Below are 16,817 nucleotides of genomic sequence, written 5' to 3'. Positions count from 1 at the left end.
TAATTGAAAACGGAATTCCACATACAACTCTGTGCATGATGAAACTTCTGCTGCAAGCATTGTAAAAATATTTGTGAAGACACAAGAATGCACTGTGAAGCATGCCACACACCCATCGGCATTTATAGCCTAAGAAGAGCTGCCAAAATAAATGAGATATACAGTAAACAAAAGCACTAGTACAAAGCATAAACTGTAGTAAAATGAAGCTGTATACCCGACTGCAGTGCCGACCCTCTTTAAAAACTGAACGTACATTAGGGGACTGATAGTCAGGCACCCCTGTTTAGCTTTTATGGAGTCATTTAGTTGAAAGTAGATGCATTTAGTGTTTATATATGCTAAATAAGTGTTTAGCTTATCCATAAAAATGCACATTTTTCTTTTTATTTTTACCTGTCATGTATTTCTTTACAGCTGTAAGAAGAGCACCTGCTAACATGCAGGATTAACCATGTGTCAGAGAAAGTAGTGTCCTAAGAGAAAACATGCCTTCCATACCTGAGGGAACATGCTTACTTTTAGTGTTTGTCAGTTGACAACCCAACCTGTCCAACAAGGCTTTGATGGACATTTGTGACACTATGGATGTTTACATGACTGTGAGCCAGCAGCCTTCACAAATTGTTGTCTTTGTATTGTAACACCTGTTCTGAAATTCTTACATCTTGCTCTTGAAGCAAACACGAAACCAGATGGAAACTAAACTGAAGCGAGCAGACACGCTTGGGGAAACTACCGAAACTGAATTCAAAACAAAAAGTCAGAATAGAAGAAAAACTGATCTGAAAATACGAAACTACATTAACTCAGCGAGTAATTCAGTTTAAGCCTGTATGTGCTGTTACAGGCCTGTATTAAATCATATCATTAGCTGCTTTAGTACATTTCTATGAAGTAGTATTCTTTTTAAACAGACACATAAGTTTAACTAAATGAAACTTATCATAAAGGGTTATATGCAGCCTATGAATCCTGAATAGACTCAGAAAGTTGTGATATTTTTGAAGTGGTTATTCAATTTAGCTTAACAAGTTCATCGGGTAGTTTTAACTCCCAGGACACGATAATTGCTCTTTGTGACCTCTCTCACTTAGAGCTGGTGTTGGATTAAACACAGAAGTCTGCAGACTGAAATTAGAATCTACGGTACAGTGCAAAAGTCTTGAATTACCACTTATCCTTTATATTTTGCTTCCAAGGTGCCAGATTTTGTTGTAGTTTTTAAAGCAGTCTGGAGTAGTAGTTCTCCAGGCTGTCTGAAGGTCTTTCAAAGTTGTTGCTTTTAGACATTGGTTGCTTTTTCACTCGTTTTCAAACCAGTCTTTAAACCTGACTATTTTCAGTTGAATGAGTTTTGCATATCCAGTCTCTTACCACTGACCTATGAATCATATGTCAAGCATAAAAAAGCACCTAACTCAAATGAACCCGTCAGACAACAAAGAATTAGCTTTAGAACCTTTGTTAGCAGCCTGTCTCAAAAACACAATTTTTCCCCATTTATTTAGTTGAATCTATGAAAAATCCCAAAGAAGACAGACATAAAAAGGTATTAAAGCCATTAGCTGAAAACTTTAGCATGATGTGGAGTGTGTCTTTAAAAAAATCACTGGAAACTGAACAAGTGGGGACAAAAGAAGAAGTGGAAGTCCTAAAAACCTTAAAACAGTCTATACCAGATGAACAATGATTTAAAGTCCTTCAAATAACAGGAAAACATCCAAAAATACCTGATGCAGAACTGAAAGATGCATTTAGCCCTTCAGATGATTCATCTAGCCCACATTTTCAGCTGCATTTCAGCCTGTGGTGTTGGGATTTTGTCAAATGAATACAGAAAAGTACCATCAGATTTTGATCTGCCATGGATCTGATTGGCAACAGCTTAATTTTTAATGCCTTACTTTTTCCAGCATGACAGTGATCCCAAACATCCAGAGAGGACCTTCAAGAACTATTCCTGAAGACTACTTAAATTATGAGAACACTTCCTCAGAGAGTTTAGGCAGTCTTTTAAAATAAAGGCAGTCATACAAAATATTGATTTTCAAGCTCACTAGAACTGAATAAACTCTGCTTTTGCTTTATATATTCTATGTTTGGATGTTTTTCAACAAATCACTGAATCTATTTCCCATTTTCCTAGTAAAATATAAAGAAAATGAATGGCTGGAGACTTCTGCACAGCACTGAAAGGTAAAAGTGGTTTGTTCTGCCAACGTGCAGAAGCTTTGACAGTTAACTAAAGATGAAACTGCTGCTGGCTTTTACCAAATATAGAAGGTCTCTGATGTGGGTTTTAGGTGAGTGTCAAGTATGTAGATCACAGAGGTCAGGTCAAACCCAGGTCACCACCGGGGATGCCATGTTCCAGATTTTTCTTCACTGGGTCAGCATCACTTTGGAAAAAAAGAACAGTGCTGAGCATCATGGTTGCAGTATGAGCAGGAAAAAAAAGATTAAATACATGCATGAGTAACAGGGCGAGCTGTCAATTGTTTAAATGTTGTAAATGCACTAAATCAAAGCAGGGAACTTATAAGAAACTGGAAATCCATGTGTTCAGCATTTATTATTTAATTTTATTATGATTTTATTTAATTCATTTGTAGTTTTAGGCTCTTGTTATGCACTCAGCTGTTAACAAAATGTGTGTCAGTCTTCTTAAAATACTTCTGCTGGGTGATGTGGTGTGGAGCATTGGCGACCTGCAGAGTGAGAATCATTCCAAGGATGCCTGAACGCTGGGCAGACAGACAAATCTGGTCAATGAGCACTTAGTCACACAGTCACTGTGCATGTGTTTGCACAAAACTTTTAAATCATGACAACTTCATATAAACTGGCTTTTTGTCAAGAAACCAGTGAATCAAAGTTATAATTTCCAAAACAGCTGGATGTTTACATGCTCAAACAACAAATTCCAAATTCAGGCAACACTAAATCCATTGAGCTAGCTATAAATGTTACTGTATAGTATAAATTTTAATCATTCATCTCATTCAATCTCATTGTAGATATCGTGTCAGTGTAGCATTCAAAGCTACAAGTCATTTATGATATGGTAAGCATAATAAACATGGTTTTATTGCATGCCGTTGAAATGAATAATGAATATCAAGGACACAGTCCTCCAGAGTTTTGTTAATAGTTGCCAAATATGCAAAAACTGATCAGTTCGATTACAGTGAAATTATTTGATTGTATTTTAAGTGAGTAAATCAGGGCATCTTCAGTTACAGTGTAAGCATGCGTCACTCATCTGTGGTGCTGCTTTAAGTGAACTACTGCCAGCCACACGGTATTAAACTACTACTGCAGGTGTATTTTTTCCTAAAACCAGGTTCATCATCTAGCCCTTCATTTAAGTGCCATCTTCTCAGAAATCACCTGAATCTTTCCATTAAATACATTATCATGGCATCTCAGAGATAACAGACCCAGTGTAGAGATCTACAAAGTCCACGTTAGGAAGTTGGAGGGTTGGCTGTGTCATAAATCACCGAGCCATGTGTGTTTTACTTCTATATAATCCTGTGCAATATAATACAGAATCCTTGCCATAAGTTTTCAGGTTATAGTTTGTAATGTTGAGTTTGTGTTATTAGAAGTTTGTAAATTACTGAAGCACATATATGATTGAGTTCAATTTGAATGTAAGTAAACATTGCTCATTGATTTGACCACCTGTCTTTACAATATTATGATAAATCTTGTTCAGGGGTTGCCACTATCATCTGCCTCCATCTCTCTCAACAACTCTCTCCAAATCCTCCTTCACTCCATCATCTTTTTTTTCACCCACCATCCGGTCCATCTTCAACATCCTTTGTCCAATTTCCTCTGCAGTTATTTTTTCTCTGCACAAATACGCATGTCAATTTAAAAAAGTTACATATAATTTCAAAACCATTTCCATCTAAAAGGTTATTTCACACTTTACTAAAAATTAAAAGGAAAAATAATCCTGGTTCATAGCGAGCGTTTTTCCCCAGGTAATTTGCAATAGCAACTCCAAGACTACTGCGAAAAAAAACCCACGGAGACCAGCTGGGTTCACTGACAAGTAGATCGGTGCAAGAACACGGTGATTGAATTACGGGCCTTACAGAGTGAGCATGAGTCCAGCGCCATAATCAGAGGTATTTCCAGGGTGCTTTACATGGGGACGTGGCAAAGGGAGGATCAAGAAGTGGTCAGCCCTGCTCTGAATCCCCACTGCTGTTGACGATGTCACTTTTTGCATATATGCTTCTGTGTGGGCCTCATCATAAGAAATGCTAAGCTAAATATATGGTGGACTTGGAGCTCATGAAAGGTTTACTCGATAGAGAAAAGTCTTCAGAACAACTGAGTGTATACACACCGTCAGAGCTATGAAAGCAGCACATATTCACACTGACAGTGTATCAGCTAATGCATTACTAGTGCATTAGCATAATGAACAAATGAGATACAATTACAGCATAACACACTGCCTCATGGAGACACTATCCTTGTGCTAATCGATATACTGTGTTTACACTCCACATTACTACCATAGCTCCATATTTTAGTGGTTTACACAGTTACTTTGCAAAAAAAATTGGCTAGTTCAGCTGCACGTTGTGTCAGGAAGGAAATGTAGAGTTAAAAAAAAATCAAAACATGAAGAGCTATCTGCCTGAGACTCCTTGTGACAAGGAAGCAGCTCAAATTAGCTTTCTACTACTAACCACCATATTCTTTTAGCAATCTTTTGCAACCAGGGATTGGGCTGCCAGGGCCTCCTTCAATGACAACCAATCAATCCAACCTCTACAGGCCTGTTCAGGGTGGTGGGCTGGCTTAGCTCTGTGGGCCTGAACAGCAGACGCTCACCCTTGAACCCCAGGACCCAGGGCAGGTTAATTTTGTCCCTTGCTTTCCTCATTGACAAGGTTGCAGCATACCTCTCAGGGCAAGCGGAAGGTACAATCCACTAGTCACCAGTCCAAGATGGAGACAGTCATACATTCACTTCACAAGGCTCTGCAGTAGTGATAAATTTGAGAACCTGACCGATGCAGATAGAGGGAGAAGAGCAAACTCCAACAAGGAAGCTTAAATAAAGAACCTTCTCACTGTGAGATGACAACACAAACCTCTGCACCTGTGCTTGCTTAAGCCATGTTTTACAAAAATATACATTTCTAAAAAGATTACCTTCTTTCTGAGTGTTAAACAACTGAACTATGCAAAAATATTAACATTTAGAGACAGTTAAGGAAACTTCTTTCCTTTTACAGTTTTTTTTCTCTTATAGAACCTCCTGTACATACTTTTATTGTGACCTTTTTTTGTCTAATTGTAGTTAAATTGTAACTAACATTTGTTTATTTCTATCAATTACACTTTACAACTACAGCTTCAAAGTTTAAACCTCAGCCCAGGTTTAAACAGTTAGCAAAACAGTTATAAACATCCATCTATGGCCGTGTGGTTGGACATGAATGTCAAAGGAAAAAATAGTATTCCACATTTATAAACTGCAGATATCACAGCTGGAATCATGCAAGGGACAGATGTTTACACTTATAGTTGTCTTATTTTAAATACATCGTTAATTATTAGGGTTAGGACGCAACAGTGGGCACTTTTTTCCAAAGCTTGTTTTGTTGGTTTTCATGGTGACGCCTGTCCACGGAATGGTCTAGAAAACACGCTGGCGACAGGAAGCAATTTCAAAGTCGTGGTGACTGACTAGAAAAACTCGGTAGTTGGCGTCCGTGGACAGAAACACGGGGCCGTGCATGTCTGGTGGGCTGTGAGGGGAAGGAGAGGCGTTATTCAACTTGAATAACTCATCGGTTCGCCTGCAGCCGCAGCGGGAACTGCAGAGCTTTTTGGGGCTTCTCCACTTCACGTTGTGCTTTGCAACGTGACCGCTGTTACCCAGTCCTCTGTTACGTCGACGGGGCGCTTGGCTCCGCCCCCACCAGTGTCCTGAAAGTGTGTCACTGGGTTAAAGTGGCTCGAGCAGCCCTGGCGGAGGGGCGTGGCTGACAAATGGGTCACATGGACGAGCCCACTATTGAGAACATTTAGTTCTCTCCACGAACCCGCAGTCACAAACACGGCGAAAAAAGAGGGGGGAGTTCCTCCCTATTCAGCTGCCTATACTCGACCTGCTCTTTCTCAGACGCGCCTTCATGACTCACCGAGTTGGACCTGCAGAATTTTTCCGAAATAGAAGCTCGATGTGAGCTCGTGCACCGTCTTTGACTATCAGAGTTCAGTACCAGTCGTTGATCCGTGAAGTGGCAGAATAAATCCTGATAGACTGTGCGAATTTAGACAGATATCTGTTGGACTTTTAGATTTTTTAAAAAATTTTCTTAATTCATTGATCGGAGATGCCTGAGGACATTGGGACAGCCAAGCCTGGTAAGTTTGTTTTTCTTTAATAGTTAAAGTAATAGATATTTAAGCCTGTCATATCGATTGCATGCACTGTGCAGAGACGCTACTACTACTACTGCTGCTACTGTTTTTTTTTTGTTTTTTGATTAACGGTGTCAGCTGCTTTTAATATATTTATTACAAAAAAGTTTATTTATATGGGCTTTTGACGGTTGTGGACGGGCTTCCCTTTAAAGGTATACGTGACATTGACTTGTACTTGTGTGTACCTGTGTGTCATGCACTTATTTAGTGAATAATAAGGAATTTAAAGTGTTTTAAACAGCAGGACGTGAATGAATGGCGTCCTAGCGAGTGGACGGTATTTTAACGTAATAATCAGACTTAACGTTTGAACACCATCGTGTTTTTTCTATAGACTTGTGTTACGTTAAGTTGTCGCAGGTTTTAAAGTGTGCTAATAGACGTATTTTCGCTGTATTGCCGTGTTTTAAAACGAGGTTAGGAGTGCCACTGAGGCGCTGCGTCGTTTACATTTGACACAACAACAGTGTTCCACTTCCCCGAGCCCTCTCACATGGACAGCGTATCCTGGCCATGTGCCTCTGTGTACACGCTCCCAGGGAACACTGCTCTGATTGGTCGAGGGGCGTTCCCTTCTTGGGCGCACGCTTCGGCAGTGCTCTACTCCGATTGGTCGGGACAAAGCTCGTGACGTAGGGTGTTGCACAATCCACTCTGAATGCGGCTCTCCTGGCGCGAGGCTCTCTTGCTGGGTACACGTGAGCCGGGGAGAAACAGCAGCGAGCTGACCTAGATTTTTTTTTTTCCTGTCTTCCTGGCGTTTCGCTTTCACAGAAATTCATGACAGGTCCACGTGTGGGAGGGCCGTGAAAGAGAGCAGTCATGGCTCGGGTTAGGTAATCGTCTGCCGCGGCCTCTGGCACCAAGGGGCTTTTTAAAGAAAGGGTTAATGAAGAAAAACAGTTCAGCTTTCACGCAGGTATTCCAGTAAACCCCGACTCTTCACACGTACACGTTATATTCGTGGAAATTTCCCAAGTATGTTTGGCAGGGGCGTTTCGAGGAGTTTATAGACGGGGTGTCACTGGTGTGACCCAGAATGACTTGGCGCAGACGGTGCTGTGTGAAAAGTAGCACAACACACAAGGTTTTTTTTTTTAAACGTTTTGAATATCTGCCACCAGTCATACTCAGTACTACAACACACAGCTTCAAAGTATATTTATATGGTACATGAAGTAAGAAGTAGAAGTTACACAGAATGATACAATATTGGCTCTTAACTAGCGACTAGTTTTATACTTTAAAAGTTTTAAAGTTAGTAGCATAAAATGCCATGGGCGTCCAAACTGAAGGGTCTCTAGAGCTTTTACAGAAGACCCGCAGATGCAGTTTTCTCAGTAAACCGTGTTTTTGAACTTGATCTTACAAAGCATGTTTGGCATTTAACATCTGCACCACCCTACTTCCCATTCATTCACTTCAACAAACTGGCGTTTGCCCTGAGGGAATTAACAGGTTATTTGAAATTTGAAGGACTTTCATGAACACTTTAAGCAGACCTGTCTGTGGATCTGTTGGCATAAAAACTGCGGGGCTAAAACACGGGGCCAGCCCGCTGAGATTTTCTTGCTGGACATGTCATTACGTAACACACGGTGGATGTTTTCCCTTTGTGTTACTTGCCTCCTACACGTGTTGCCTTGCTCTGGTGCTTCACTGACCCCGTCTAGTCGTTAAGTCATTGGAGCACGCACCCATGGCACAGAGACCCAGGCTTGTTATGTAACAGTGTTATCCAACCAGCAAGCACTGGAGGTGATAAAACAGGTCAATCACAGTGTTGAATAAGCCAACCAGGAACGGCACATGCTGGACTGCTGTGCTGCCTGGGTGTGTCAGAGGCACCTGTTTCTACTGTAGATGTTTGTGTTATTGTTTTATTCCCGTTACCGTTTCTGTTTCACAATAAGAGTTGGCACGCTTGTTGTTTTGTATGTCAGAAAGACAAATATTTGGATCTGCTGATATGGCTGCAATGCACCATAATTCTTGGTATCAGGTTTACATGGAAACGGGCTATCACAGGTCCACAAATAGCAGTGTTTACCTTGTGTGTTTGCACTGGTTCACTTTTGTGTTAGAATTAGGGTGGACCATATATAAGTAAAGAGTCTTTCCCTGATTTTAAAGTGACCCTCTTGTCCTCTTTCTTTCTGTCTGCAGGAGGTGTAATTGCCTATATTTCCTCCGGGTCTGCCCCCAGCCCAGAGTCCTGCATGAGCAGCAGCTCCAGCAGCGGCTACCTGTCGACGTCACCAACTCCTTCCCGCCCCTCGCTGCCTAGCAGGGCCGTAGGCATGGTAGTGGATATTGCTCCACCAGCCAAGAACGGCAGCCCGCGCGGCCATGGCGGTGAAAAGGCCGGCCGCTCATCTGCGTCTTCAAAGAGCAGCATCACAAGTAAGCACTAAAGCCTTCATTTTATGATCAGCACGCTTATTTATGTGTCACATGTGGTGAACCCCTGTTCATCTTTTTCTTTAAAGAAATCAACGGCATGGTGCTGCTGTGCAAAGTGTGCGGGGATGTGGCGTCAGGCTTCCACTACGGTGTCCACGCTTGCGAAGGATGCAAGGTGAGACGCATCCCTAGAAGGATTCATTTAAAATTTAAAACATCCTCTTGTGCACATGGCTCATGCTCATCACTGGGGGATCTTGGGAATTTGTTTTTAGGGCTTCTTCAGGAGGAGCATCCAGCAGAACATCCAATATAAGAAGTGTCTAAAGATGGAGAACTGCACCATCATGAGGATAAACCGCAACCGCTGTCAACAGTGTCGCTTTAAGAAGTGCCTGGCTGTTGGGATGTCTAGAGATGGTGAGAGTTAAGATTTATTTACATTCAGAAAGCAAAAAACACCCTGTGATTTATGTTTACGCTAAAAGCTTCGTAAACTTAATGACTGGTTCTCTCTCAGCTGTTAGATTTGGCCGTATCCCAAAAAGAGAAAAGCAGAGGATGCTGCTTGAGATGCAGAACGCCATGAACAACATGATGAGCAACAACAGCCAGTTGCACAGCATGCTCCAAGGACACCAGAGCCCCCCGCTGCCCATGGAGGCCATGACAAGTGACTCCAACTCCTTTCCATCCTCTTCCTCCTCTTCCTCTGCTTCCGATTCGCCGTCGTGTTCCAATCCGTCCTCCCCGCAGTGCCCTCAGGACTCAGAGTCAGTGGTTTCTATGGACACCACCTCAAGCTCATCCTGCTCATCGGACAGTGGTGAGGACGAGGCACTTGTCACACTGAACAGGCAGCACCAAGATGCCTTAGCGTTCACCCAGCAGAGATCACCAATGCAAGGTCAGACCTCACCAGCCACAGTCTCCGTGGAGATGGGGTGTGAAAGACGAATGGAAGAGCAGCAGGATAGGTGGAACTGCTGGAACAACAGCGTGGCGGTGAGAGATTACCAGAACTGTCCTTACAGCAGCGGCCAACATGTCACCAACCCGGCCTACAGGGAGGAGAGGGGAGGTTGCCAGAAGCAGCTCAACAGCACCCCTAGCTGTGAACAGTCAGAAGACAGCCAAAGACAACAGACAGAGCTCCACACACAACCTGCCTCACATAGTTATAATGGACCAAACAGCTGTGTGAATAACAGAGCACACTTGGTGAGTGATTTCATTACTCCCTCTTTGAAAGTCTTCAGAGTCCAATGAAAAGAAAAGCTGGATTAATTTTCATCACACTGACATCTTGTTTGTTTTTCCAGCTGTGCCCGATGAACACCTCACCTTACGTGGACCCCAGAAAGCCCAGCCAGGAGGTCTGGGAGGAGTTCTCCATGAGCTTCACACCAGCCGTGCGAGAAGTGGTCGAGTTTGCCAAAGTGATCCCGGGCTTCCGCGACCTACCCGAGCACGATCAAGTCGGCCTGCTGAAGGCTGGAACCTTTGAGGTAAGAAGGCAAACAGGCTGAACACAAACACTCGTGTTATTTTGTCCTCGCTTTGAAGTCAGACACTGCAGGCTCGTTAATACCAGGAATACAGGAGCCACAGTGAGCAATCTGCCAGCTGTGTGCACAGGCAAATATTTGTTCTGATAACAGTTGGGATAGAAATGAAAGAGGCTTATCGAATCTTCTGTTTCAACTGTGTACCAGTAAATTCTTGTCAGATTCTTCGAGGAGCTGAACCTCAGTTAATTTAAATAAAAAACTGATACAGTGCAAAGTTGCAGATTCTTGGTCTTATACCAACTACAGTATGCAGTGTAATGACCCTGCTCTTAAGTATGGTGCCAAAGGTTTAAAGTGGGATGAGACTATTAGGCATTTATTACATTATAAAGTGAGAAATGCAGTTATTCGTTTATTTCTGTTGGCTTGAGCAAAGTCTTTGTCATGGTCTAAATAATGAATTCCCGTCTTTGCTTCCAGGTGCTGATGGTTCGATTTGCCTCTCTGTTCAACATCGCCGAGCGGACGGTGACCTTCCTGAGTGGCAAACGCTACAGCCTTGACACACTACGCTCATTGGGTGCCGGCGAGCTCCTCAACTCCATGTGCGAGTTCAGCGAGAAGTTGGCGGCGCTGCGGCTCAGTGCAGACGAAATGAGCCTCTTCACCGCTGTGGTGCTTGTCTCAGCTGGTGAGTAACATACACCATACATATATGGACAACAGTTTAACGGCACAACTAGCAGTATTATCACAACGGAAGGAGTTCTCCAGTAACAATGCCCTCTCTCTCTCTTTGTTGTCTTTGTTCTGGCTCAGACCGCTCAGGGATCCAGGACTTAAAATCAGTGGAGGCTCTGCAGGACAAACTTATCCGAGCACTGAGAAACCTGGTGATGCAGAACCACGGCGACGAGTCGGCCACAACATTCACCAAGCTGCTGCTCAAACTTCCTGAACTGCGCTCGCTCAACAACATGCACTCAGAGGAACTACTCTCGTTCAAAGTGCACCCTTAAAAAGCTTCCTGAGCGGGTACTCGTGTAACTTCCACTTCCTCCACACACACCTTCACCCGGACCTGCCTCTTACCGTGCCCTCTCAGCCCCCCCTTTCCCTGCAAACTGACCAACCCAGTTGTGTGTTTGTTTCTAGAATGTATGAAACTTTTTTTTTTATTCTATTTTTGTTGAAAAGAGAACAATTAAAAATGTACTGTATTTATAGAAGACGTAGCTTACGCTTGTTGCACACAAACACACGCAAGTGCTCGTGTGTCAGAGGTTTATAGTTTTGCAGTTCGATGCAGTTTTCTATTTTTAAAAGCACGAAGAGTATTTAACTGGCTTAATGAGAATATAGAATAGAAACTAATTAGTCCATGATATTGATTATTTTTTAACATGTTTTCTCCAAAAGCCATTTAATTCCAAAGTGTATTCTCTAATGAGCGGGTGAATGTGAGAGATTATATATATATATATATATATATATATATATATATATATATATATAGACATATACTGTACCTTACACACATTTTTTTGACTGCTACATGTTTGTTGAGGAGAACAAGCTATCAGAAAAATATTGAAAATTGTGTGAAGACTGCTGCTAATGCATGGCTGTATTAATGCAAAACTACTATTATCCCCCCCCCCCCCCCCCCCCCCCCAATAAGCATCTGTTCAGTTAATTGACTCGCTAAATCTACATTTATATGCTTTGTGTTTAAATTTGGTTTTCATACTCATGTCCATGCCAACTGCTGGTTCACCTTCCAGTGATTTCTGGGCAAAGTCAATAATGCTATTTGAAGCAAAAACACTACATTTGCACTTTTGGGAGAGGGTAAATTTTTTTTTATATGTATGCTTTCGGCACACAAATGTTTTTTTTGCCTTTTTACACCTGTTTGGTGGAAAAAGGCAAACTGTTTTCAGCCCAGCACTGAATTTGAATTTGTTTTTGTCAGCCATTCTGTTAAAATGTTTCTTCTACTGGCAGCACTGCCACCTGTAAATAAATATAAATATCTGAGGAATATAGAATATAAATATGATATAGTATAAATAAAAACAATGGAAGAATAATTTGTGTCTGCAGTGTTTTTTTTTTTTGTTTTTTTTAAATTTAAAAAAAAAGGTTTTATACTGTACATGTCCAGAAATTTTGGGGATGTAATGGTTGTTATCTACCACTAGATGGAGCAATGTGCACATGGTGTCTCTATTTAAACATGGAAACATCACTCTTGAAAAACAAAATGTTATTTATCCTAAAAGGAACTGCTGCCAAAGTGCCTCAGGTAGGAACGGAGACAGTAATTAAGCAATGAAATATTGTAGACTTCACCCCTGACTGGAAAAGTCTGGCTTGAAGGGCAGCTTCAGAACTCAAGCACTAGATTCATAAAGGTAAGGGTTCATAAAGTAGCAGAGAATGTTGCAAAGAAAAAAGTAACATTGTAATTGACTCAGATAACTTAAACTTCACATTAGAGCCACAAGGGGGCAAACCACAACTTCAAGACAACAAAGGACCTTAGAGATGCATCCGGCTCTTTAATTGATCTACAGTCCAGTGAATCCTCATCATGCGGTGGCTGTAGCTCAGGTGGCAGAGCAGGTCAGCCAGAAGGTCGGTGGTTCGATTCCTGGCTGCCTCCTGGCTGCATGCCAAATATCCTTAGGCAAGACCCCATGTTTGCCTACTGGTGGTGGTTTATAGTTTTGCAGTTCGATGGTGGTGGCGCCAGTGTCCGGCAGCCTCGCCTCTGTCAGTGCGCCCCAGGGCAGCTGTGGCTACAATGTAGCTGCCATCACCAGTGTGTGAATGGGGGAATGACTGAATGTAGTGTAAAGCGCTTTGGGGTCCTTAGGGACTGAGTAAAGCGCTATACAAATGCAGGCCATTTACCATCAAAAATGGAGTCTGTGAAAGTGTGAAGTGAATGAAGTGTGGCTGTCAAGAACCCATGTTTTAAGAGGCAGTTTTTCATGATTTTGTTGGATAACACACAGTGAAGGGCCTTGGGTCAGACTCAAATCCAGGCTGGTACATTTAGCATTGCGGCATGTGATTGCCTGATCAACCTAGTGAGATAAACTGGCACCCAAGAATCCATTCTTAAAGAAGGGAAAGACAGTGGAGGCTCTGTCATGGCCTGGGCTTCATTTCAGCCTGTGGCTTCTAATGAATGCAGAAAAGTACAGTCAGATTTTCATCTACCAAACAAAAACAACTAGAAAGCACCAGACTGGCAGCAACTTCATTTTTCAGCATGACAATGATCCAAAACACAATGCTGAAAGAATACCTGGATAGAAAACAATCACCATGGATCACCATTACTAGCCTCCCAAGAGCCTGGACCTCAACATTATTAAAGCAGTGTGGGGTCATCTTAATGGAGAAAAGACATCCAACATTCAAAGAAAAACTTTGAATGTCCTTCAAGAAGCCTGGGGAACTATTCCTGAAGACTACTTAAAGAAAATTCAAGAAAACTGGCAAAGAGAGTTCAGGCTGCCAAATTTGGATTTTTAAGCTTGAGTAGTTTCAAATCTGAAACTTAAAGTTTGAAAAATAAATAACCTTGAACACAAAGTACGATACTTTAATTCAAAATACAGTTGAATAGAAGTAGAAAGTAGCATGACAGAAATCTACATGAGGCGCAATCAACCTGTACTTTAGCAAAATAACTGAGTGGGTTTTTAGGTATAATTTAAAGATTAAATTGCTTTATTGTATCAATATGTTGTTTATTATGAGGTATTTGTGAAGACATTTACAATAATTTAATATATGTAACGAGATAACTTATTAATCACGCAGTGTGTCAGGGGCAGGCAGTTTGATCGTGCAGCTGATTATCCTAAACTACCAGGATTTTCTTATTGTTACATTCAACCACTGACATTTCGTGGTCCAAACATTTGAATGAATCATTAATGGAGATTTGAAGCTTTCGAGTTACTTGAATGTTTTCTCAGTGCTCAGGTACCTGTGTAATGACCTGGATCACAAACAATGAAATATCTACCATGTTTTAGCAATGAGGAAAACTCAATGTAAGCGCACAAGTTTTACAAGGAAACTCCAGCTTTAATCTATATAGTACAGTAATTGCACAACATCTAAATTATTGAGACAGAAATATGCTTAAGAGAGCTTAGATATATGGCGATTTTATGTAGAAGCTAATTTGAATGTTGTAGCTTTCTTTTTTCTTACGTCTGAGCTGGCATTGTGCAACCCTTTGGATTTGAATGATACCTCAAGGGAGCTTTGAATGCAAACACACACACAGAAAAAAGCTCAACCAAGCAAACAAACAATTAAAAAACAAGTTAAGAAAAAACAAACAAGCTCCACACTAATTTTTACTCATTTTATTAATGATGTTATGTCCTCGGGCTCATTCATTGATATGCATTTATTCAAAAGTAAAAATTTCCATCACACTTTTGCAAGTCTAAGATTTTCTGTGGTCATTCATAACTTTTCCTGCTGTGAGGTATTTGTTAAATCCTAGTTCATCAAGTAATAATTCAGTGCTCTTTCCCACCTTGAACTTTCAAGGGACACGATAACTGACCAATAAGACCACAACACTGCAGAATTTTCCTTTATATGACATTTGAGGACATCTCCAAATCATCATAGTATCTACTATCATTTAATAGACGAAGCATAATCAGTACTGTGGGGATAATTGTACATTTCTACTTGTATTGCAGAGTACTAGTTGACTGAAAAGTTCATTATGTTTAATATATGGAAGCAATATTTTAAAAAAAATCACATAAATACCTTTGACAAATTAATTCAGATCAAACACAGAAATATTACTGTGAAATATTACTGAGCTTCAGTCTGTTTTCAGAGGTCACAGTTAGTTCAGTTCTTTAGTTTAGTGTGGAGAGGTTGGCATACACTCATAACCGGCCTAAAACATTCCCCCAAATCTATCCTTAAACTGTCTGTAGAAAACCTGGGATTCATTAACACCAAGGGCGTAGATTTGGCATGGACGGAAGGGACATGTCCCCACCAATATCCAGCGATTATTGAATTGTCACCGCCAATAATTTGATCTCTTCGAGTAAAGAAAAACAAAACTGATAGAAGGAAAAGAAAAACGATCTGTCAACGTCTCATTCACCCAGCGGTGCAGAAGGAGTTAAATTACGTCCTCTACTGGAGTCCTACCTCATGTGACAAATATGGCCAATGTGATTGGCTGTGCCTTTCAGGGAGCCCTGTTTAGTTTTAGCAGCGGCAATCCTGCGCTGCCAGGAGGACAGGAGGCAGCAAAAAGGAAGAACCTGGATATAAGAAAGTGTTTCAAAGAAACCTGTAAGTCACTTAAAGTCAAGTTCACTCATAAAATGTGTCCGTCACAATAACGTTACAGGCTATGCTAGGCTTTGGCCCACATCAGTCTAAAATTGTATGTAATCATGAATAACGTGTTTTGGAAACTAACTGCACAGCAGGCAGCGCTATTAGTTCTCTCAGTCTCCCAGTGTAGCGTTTCTAATTTTGAATGAAACTGTCAGAGAAAACGGCAGCCTCAAGCAAGCCAGGATATTAGTTTACAGAAGCTGTTAAAATTATATGTCTAACGTTAAAATGTTGGTGACACAATAATTTCATCCTAATGGCACTGACATATTCATAGGGTTAATTTCTGAAACAATATATCATGAGGTAGTCAGGATTTTGCAAATATTCCACCTTGTAGTGCAGTTTGCACATTTAAAAAAAAACAAAAAAAACACTCACCCTGCAAACATTACTGATGAGTGACTCATCAGCAATGTTTGTATAGTGTGCCTAAAATGTTGCATAATTTTGCCGAGAGATCTTTTACTTTGTGGTAATCTTAGATGAGTAGTTTTATGGACAAAACCCACCAGGTCATTCAGTGTTCCCTTAGTGCTAATGTGTAAGAGATGTTGGTGTACTATAACTGAAGTAATGTTGTTAAGTTGTTAAAGTCATATTCTTTTATTGTCGTGACTGTATTTGAAGCTATTTTTATTATTCTATGACACCTGATTTATAAGGAATACGGCTGAAGTAAACTAAAGTCTAAAATACTTAGTCAGTCATTTGTTTAATAGTAATTTAACATTATATATTTCACATGTAAAGCTATGAATTGTAATTTTAAATGGTTTAAAAGCATGTAGAATAGCATATGTAGGCAAGTATATTTCTCCTTTTTTTAAATCAAGAAGCAAAGACAAAAAGGGGGAAAAAAAGAAACAGGGCAGGGTTCAGTGGCTGAATCATCCGTCCCCACCAATGCCAAAACCAAATCTACGCCCTTGATTAACACGTTCAGTCTTACAAATTTAGAATTGACTTGGATCATTACTCCAGCAGGAAGGAAAAACGTGCATCAACCGATGAACTGCTTAT

General features: G+C 41.0%; 1 protein-coding gene across 1 annotated transcript; it reads left to right on the top strand.

Annotated features, from left to right (window-relative positions):
* Positions 1-6,047: 6,047 nt before the first annotated feature.
* nr1d2a (nuclear receptor subfamily 1, group D, member 2a) lies at positions 6,048-12,283 on the top strand. The gene is made up of 8 exons (XM_085176929.1): positions 6,048-6,408; positions 8,635-8,871; positions 8,958-9,046; positions 9,147-9,291; positions 9,392-10,092; positions 10,194-10,379; positions 10,863-11,073; positions 11,202-12,283. Exons 1-8 carry the CDS (start codon positions 6,378-6,380, stop codon positions 11,399-11,401), a joined length of 1,800 nt encoding a protein of 599 aa, XP_085033055.1. The 5' UTR covers positions 6,048-6,377; the 3' UTR covers positions 11,402-12,283.
* Positions 12,284-16,817: the final 4,534 nt, after the last annotated feature.

Source organism: Neolamprologus multifasciatus, chromosome 11 (genome assembly GCF_963576455.1).
Source record: "Neolamprologus multifasciatus chromosome 11, fNeoMul1.2, whole genome shotgun sequence".
Classification (NCBI taxonomy): domain Eukaryota; kingdom Metazoa; phylum Chordata; class Actinopteri; order Cichliformes; family Cichlidae; genus Neolamprologus; species Neolamprologus multifasciatus.
Note: the sequence above shows the minus strand (reverse complement) of the source record. Positions and strands in the feature narration are given on the sequence as shown.

Coding starts and splice junctions, on each gene's coding strand:
- nr1d2a (XM_085176929.1), top strand. CDS start 6,378: ATGCCTGAGGACATTGGGACAGCCAAGCCTG. Junction 8,872..8,957: donor TTCAAAGAGCAGCATCACAA/GTAAGCACTAAA, acceptor TTTTCTTTAAAG/AAATCAACGGCATGGTGCTG. Junction 10,093..10,193: donor TGAATAACAGAGCACACTTG/GTGAGTGATTTC, acceptor TTGTTTTTCCAG/CTGTGCCCGATGAACACCTC.